General features: G+C 37.0%; 1 protein-coding gene across 1 annotated transcript; it reads right to left on the reverse strand.

The window, feature by feature from the left end:
- Window positions 1-6357: 6357 nt before the first annotated feature.
- LOC133818764 (uncharacterized) lies at window positions 6358-6978 on the reverse strand. The gene has a single exon (XM_062251804.1). It carries the CDS (start codon window positions 6976-6978, stop codon window positions 6358-6360), a length of 621 nt encoding a protein of 206 aa, XP_062107788.1.
- Between the last annotated feature and the right edge of the window lie 558 nt (window positions 6979-7536).

The following is a 7536-nucleotide window of genomic DNA, read 5'->3' on the forward strand; positions in this document are numbered from 1 at the left end:
AACTAGAAGGAGACCTGATAGAACTAGAGATTAAAGACTTCGATGTGATACTAGGAATGGACTGGCTAGCAAGGCATGGCGCAACCATCGATTGCAAACGTAAGCAAGTGATGTTCGAGACTCCTAACGGCCAGAGGCTATGTTTTATGGGAAAGTTTTCAGGTCTATGCACACCACTTATTTCGTCACTTAAAGCTTAGAAGATGATAGAAAAAGGATGTCAAGCATTCTTAGCTAGTGTTACGGATGTGGTAAAGGAAATACCACTAAAGGTGGGAGATGTGCACATTGTAAAGGAATTTCCAGAGGTATTTCCTGACGACTTGCCAGGATTGCCTTTGACTTGGGAAATTGACTTCACAATCGAACTAATACCAGGCACCAAGCCTATCTCCAAGGCACCATATCGGATGGCACCTACCGAACTCATGGAGTTAAAGACGCAGCTACAAGAACTCCTAGACTTGGGTTTCATTAGACCGAGCCATTTGCCATGGGGAGCACCAGTTTTGTTTGTAAAGATGAAGGACGGTAGTATGCGAATGTGCATAGATTACCGCGAGCTGAATAAGGTGACGATTAAGAATAAGTACCCGCCACCCAAGATTGACGACTTGTTTGATCAATTCCAAGCAGCGACCATGTTCTCAAAGATTGATCTACGGTCCGGGTATCATCAGCTCAAGGTACGGGAAGATGACATTCCTAAGATAGCTTTTAGAACTCGTTATGGGCATTATGAGTTTCTAGTTATGTTTTTCGATCTTACCAATGCTTCAGCCGCGTTTATGGATTTAATGATTAGGGTCTTTAAGGACTACTTGGATAAATTCTTCGTAGTATTCATTGACGATATCTTGGTGTACTCAAAGGATAAAGTCGAGCATGAGAAACATTTAAGGTTGATCTTGCTGCGACTAAAGGAGCATCAGCTTTACGCCAAGTTTAAGAAATGCGAATTTTGGCATTCACAAGTAGCATTTCGGAATTGCGGTAGACCCATCTAAAGTAGAGGCTGTGAAGGATTGGCCAAGACCAAATAATGCGTCTGAAGTACGAGGTTTTCTGGGATTAGCAGGTTATTATCGGAGGTTCGTAGAAGGTTTTTCTAAGATAGCCACTCCGCTCACCAACCTGACTCGGAAGCAGCAGAGGTTCAATTGGAATGATAGGTGTGAAGAGAGCTTCCAGTTGCTTAAGGATAAACTATGCTCAACACCAGTACTTTGTGTACCGACACCAATGACAAGTTCTTAGTCTACTGTGATGCGTCGTAGTAAGGATTGGGTTGTGTGCTGATGCAAAATGACAAGGTGATAGCTTACGCCTCAAGGAAATTGAAGGAGTACGAGCAACACTATCCAACTCACGATATAGAGTTGGCAGCGGTGGTCTTTGCATTGAAAATCTTGCGCCACTATCTTTATGGAGAATGGTGTAAGATTTATACGGACCATAAAAGCTTGAAGTATTTCTTCACTCAGAAGGAGCTCAACATGAGGCAGCGCAGGTGGTTAGAACTAGTAAAAGATTAGGACTGCGAAATTTTATACCACCCAGGAAAAGCAAACGTAGTTGCTGATGCGCTAAGTAGGAAGAATTATGGAAGTCTAGTAGCGTTAGCTGGAATAGAAAAGCCGCTACAGCAGGAGCTGATCAATGCTGGAATAGAAGTAGTCATTGGTAAACTGGCAAACTTGTCCATTCAATTAAGTCTGTTAGAAGATATACGGAATGGGAAAGTGCATGATGACACGTTAGTAACACATATGGATGCAGTTAGAAAAAGGAAGGCCACAGATTTCTCAATATCAAGTTAGGGGTTATTAAGATATAAGGATCGGGTATGCGTACTGAATGATCAAGGGATTAAGATGAATATTTTAGAGGAAGCACACAACACACCATACTCAGTTCACCCAGGGTCTACCAAGATGACACACGACATCAAGGCAATATATTGGTGGCCAGGAATGAAGAAGGATGTAGCAGAATTCATGTCTAAATGCTTAGTATGCCAGCAAGTGAAAGTAGAACATCAGCGGCCTGCAGGTTTATTACAACCACTCATCATTCCATAATGGAAATGGGACGATATAACTATGGATTTTGAGATGGGTTTGCCTTTAACGAATAAGCAGCACGACTCAGCTTGGGTAGTAATAGATAGATTAACCAAATCAGCTCATTTCCTGCCTGTCAAGACTTCATACACAGCTGAACAATACACATATATTTATGTTCAAGAGTTAGTAAGACTGCATGGAATCCCCAAGACAATAGTGTCTGATAGATCAAGATTTTTGAGAAGCTTGCAGCAAGCTATGGGTACCAAGTTAAGTCTTAGTACAACATTTCATCCTCAAACAGTCGGTCAGTCCGAGCGTACCGTACAGATTTTAGAAGACATGTTGCGCGCTTATGTACTTGATTTCTGAGGATCATAGAGTAAGTATTTGCCACTGATAGAATTCTCCTACAATAATAGCTACCAGTCAATAATCGGGATGGCATCTTATGAGTTTCTTTATGGAAGGAGGTGTCGATCGTCGCTACAGTGGGATGAGGTAGGAAAAAGGCAACTACTTGGACCCAAAGCTGTTAGAGAAGCTCAGGATGCAGTAGCGCTGATTAGACAACGTATGCTCGCTGCTCAGAGTCGTCAGAAAAGTTATGTGGATGCCAAGCGACGTGATGTGGAATTCAAAGTCGGAGATCAAGTCTTCTTAAGAATATCTCCTATGAAAGGTGTGAAGCGGTACGGGAAAAAAGGCAAGCTTAGTCCCTGGTTTATAGGTCCTTTTGAGATATTGGACAAAGTGGAAGCAGTTGCATATAGATTAGCCCTACCGCCAACTTTAGCAGATAGTTACAATGTGTTCCACATCTCGATGATGTGTAGATATGTGTCAGACCCATCTCACGTCCTCAAGTTCGATACGATTGCACTCCAGAAAGACTTGAGTTACGAGGAACAGCCGGTTAACATCCTAGATAGTGGGATGATGGAATTACGATCTAAGATTATTCTGAAAGTCAAAGTCCTATGGAGAAATAGTTCTGAACGGGAGGCAATGTGGAAGTTGGAGGAGGACATGCAAGCTCGGTATCCGAAATTGTTTGGTAAGTAAGTTTGACTAAGTCAAAGTAATTATCCAACCTTAATTATGCTGAAAAAGTGCAATTACATGTTTAAAATAATCACGTATGCCGATATATCGCAGCATAGGAGCCGATATATCGCGTGACGAAGAATACGGTAAAATACGTTGACGTTGCACGATCGTACGAACAGAGACTCAGGACTAGGGGTAGCCGATATATCGCCACATAGGGGCGATATATTGCCTATATTAGATATTTTTTTATTTTTGTTTTAATTTTTTTTAAACATAACTTTGACTCCTTAGACCTACCTATGATAGTTTTCACCGAGTCTTCAGCCTCTGATTGACGAGTATTCAAATATCTTCAATTAAATTCATTATTTTTATTCAAGCCAAAAAGAAGATTTTTCACTTACTCTTCAGCTGTGATCAGACTCCAAGGTGCTAGTGAGACCATAAGAGTGATAAACACTTGGGATGGGAAAAAGTTTTGTTATTGTTAAGCTTTATAAAACACTTCGGGAAGTGAGATTAGTGCATTTTGGTATTAGGGATAGACCAATCCATAAGGTCAATAAAGGTACCCTTATTCTTAAGTTCAATCCTGTTTGATTCCTTAGTTTCTTTAGTTTTCATTCAGGTTCTAACTTTTGTTATGGTTTTGTGGTTAGGTTTTTAAGTTCTTTGAACTTAAGGTGTCTTCTCGGTAAGTTTTCTCTTGGTGGTTTAGTTCTATTCTTTTCATCTCTTTGTTTTAAGAAATACTCACTATTCTTATTATTGGTTTAGGAGTGTTCCAAGTCCCGCATTTGTTCTCATATCCCGCATTTGTTTTGGTAAGGAAAATAGGATAGATTTTGTATGTTGTATGATATGTTATGCTTATATGTTATGTTTATGTATAATATGTTATGATAAGATTATGTTTTAATATGTTATGTTATGATTTACCCTACCTCAAATATTAGACAGGGGACCTAGATGGGTTATCATACACTACATGTGATCTAACCTACCTCAAATATTAGATAGGGGACGTAGATGGTTTATCACATGTCATAATGGCCATTAATAGTATAGTCCTATATGGTATACATTTTATAGTCATATGTTTATAGTATATGTTATGATATGTTTATAGTATATATTTATGATATAATTTTATGTATATGATTTATGTTGTTAGTAGTTTTTCCTTGCTGGACATTAGGCTCACTCCTTTTCTTTTAGTGTGATGCAGGAAAATAGATGCAAAGGCGGAAGGATTCTTGGAAGCTTGGTGTGTGTATGGAGGTGAATGGAATGGGTGGGCTGCATGTCGATTCGAGGACAACGTTTTTTTTAGTCTCTTTAAATTACGTTTTTTTGTATTTTTCCGCATTTAGCTTTTAAAACAATTTTATTTAAAGTTCTGTTTTATTTTAAAACAAAGAGCTCATTTATGTATTACAATATTATTTATGTATTACAATAAAGTTATGAATTTTCTCATGTATGTTCTCTTCAAAGTTGTAGTTATGTCTAGTAGATTTAATGACCTAAGTCTCATAGATAGTTGGGTCGTTACAAGATTATTGAAGTTGCCTCGTTTTTATACAGTGGCCGCGACCAGGGTTGTTAGTGGTCGCGACTTGTGCCCATGTCTCAAAATGCGTTTTAGATGTCTCGACATTTCTGTGTTTTATATCAGAAAATCAGTTTTGACGGGATTTGCTTATGTGGCTGGTTGTCTTATTAGAGATATATTAACCCATTTTGTTCAGAACATTTTAGATCAAATCAGAGAGTGCATTTTGTAATTGAGAGAGATTTCTAGAGAGAGATTAGTTCTTGGGGAACTAATCTTTAGGGTTTGTAGGTTTGTAACTTTCTTCTAATTGTTTTTGATACACAATTGGGGTTTGAGAGTAGTTCTTTAGATCTCTGTACATTACATTGGTGGATGTAATCTCTTCTATTTTCATAGTGAATTTCATCTAGGGCTTGCATTGCCCTACCTTGTATGTAGGTAGCAAAATCATCATGCTTTTGTCTACTGAACCAAGTAAACTTGGTGCTGTGTGTTTATGCTTTTGTTCTAGTTTATTGTGTTCATTTTTCATCTATTGTCATTAGGTTTGATCCTAACATACATGTAAACAACACAATTTGATTGAACAAAATGATTTCTACTACTTTATTGATAATAAATAAATTACATAAAAGATGTGGTTTTATAAGGGCATAAAACCCAACATGATTTGCTTCCTCACTTCCTAAACATAAAAATACATCTTTATCAAAAAAAGAAAAAAAGTCACATATACATTAAATATATTTATATGTGTGTTATTTAACCAATTATTTTTATTACACACTTAAATTTTACATACTTTTTACACATTATGATATGTATATTCAATTTTTGTCATATATATTTTAAGTGGGGATCACATCACTTTTAACTGTGTGAATAAGATTAAATACACTTGATTGTGTAAGAATTGTGTACAAAATTTAAATGTAATCCAAATATTACTCTTTTATTATTATATTCTTTTATTCGAACGTAGATTATATAAACCATTCTTTGTCATTAGAGCAACTCCAATGGTGGCTACCCCATTAGTTGCTTAACATGTCCAAATCATCCCAAAATATAATTTTTTATTTTCTCTCTCATCCACATCATTTTTGGCAAATTTTTCCATAAAAATGCTCCAATGCTAAGCCACCCCAAAAGTTGTCAACTACGGTCCCACACATTATTATGTAATATATTATTTTGTAATTATAAATATTGTCACACTAAATTTTTTAAATTCGTATATTAATATAAATAAATATTACATGAAATTTAAATTAGACGAAATTTAAAGGAGCTTATAAAATGATATAATCATAATTAATCAATCTAACATAATTAAAAAATGATAATTAAAATGATTTCTAAATTTTGACCATATGTGCTCTACCAAGTCCGCCTGAAGATTGGGATGAATGTTTCTATCACGAATTTCAGGATTTCTTTGAAGCATTATCGGGAAGTCAAAAATAGGTCCATGCAATACTTCAACCATTGGGGTGTTGGCGGGGCCGTCATCATAATTAAAATCAAACAAACTCTCATATGCATCTCTTTCATCCTCGACAATAATGTTGTGCAATATGATGCATGCATACATAATATCTTTTAAGAACATTTCTTTGCCAAAAACGTGCTGGTCCTCGTACAATAAAAAAATGAGATTAAAGTACTCGGAATGCTCGCTCAAAGTACTCTGAATGCTTTCTCAACATCTTTGCGTACCGCTTCTTGGCATCGGACAAATAATTTTATTTTCTCTCCTTGAGGCAGTGGGATAGTTTTAACAAATGTACCCCACTCTGGATAGATACCATCTACTAGATAGTACCCCTTGTTGTATTGTGTGCCATTTATCGTAAACTCAGCTCTTGGAGCTTTCCCTTGTAAGATATAAGTGAATAATGGGGATTGATTTAACACGTTGAGATCATTATTGGATCCTGGAACACTAAAAAATGCATGCCATATCCAAAGATCTTGTGACGCAACTGCTTCAAGCATGATTGTTGGTTTGTCATGATCACCTCGTGTTAATTGGCCTTTCCATGCAACTGGGAAAATTTTCCATTCCCAGTGCATACAATCAATGCTTCCCAACATGCCTGGAAAACCACGCACCCCCCCCCCCCCCATTTGAAGTAAGCGACGAATGTCCCCAGCATTGGGCCATCTTAAATATTCAGTCCCAAAAATATCATTCACTCCCCAAACGAAATTGACTAGACATTCAATAGCGATGGTTTCACCAATTCGAATATACTCATCAACATAATCGGTAGACGCTCCATATGCCAGCATTCGCATAGCAGCGGTGCACTTCTATAATGGAGAAAGCCCCCTTCTACCGACTGTATCAAACCTCATATCGAAATACTTTGAATGATTTTCTAGAGCTTGCACTATGCGTAGGAATACGTGTCTACGCATTCTAAATCTTCTTCGAAATTGATATTCTATATACAGAGGTTCATCAGAAAATTAGTCATCGAACAAACGTTGGTGTCCTTCTACATGACCCATATCAATGTGAGCTCTCCTTCTTCCTTGTCTTGTTGAGCTACCCCCATCCATGAGTGCTTTGAAATATTGATCATCATTATCATCTACACTCTGCAATTATGATTTCCTCTACACTCATATTGTCATATGGATTCGGAGAATTTGGTGAATCCACTGTCGAACTTAGAGTATATGATATTTGGGAATGAAAGATGAATGAGAGACTAAAATGAAGGATTAAATAGAGAGTTGAGTAAAAGGAAGATTGAAATTTGGTATTTATAGACATGGTGACATATATATGTAGCCGTTAAAATATAGCCGTTAAAATGTAGCAATTAAAATATAGTCGTTAAAATGTAA

This window comes from Humulus lupulus, chromosome 1, assembly GCF_963169125.1.
Source record: "Humulus lupulus chromosome 1, drHumLupu1.1, whole genome shotgun sequence".
Taxonomy (NCBI): Eukaryota; Viridiplantae; Streptophyta; class Magnoliopsida; order Rosales; family Cannabaceae; genus Humulus; species Humulus lupulus.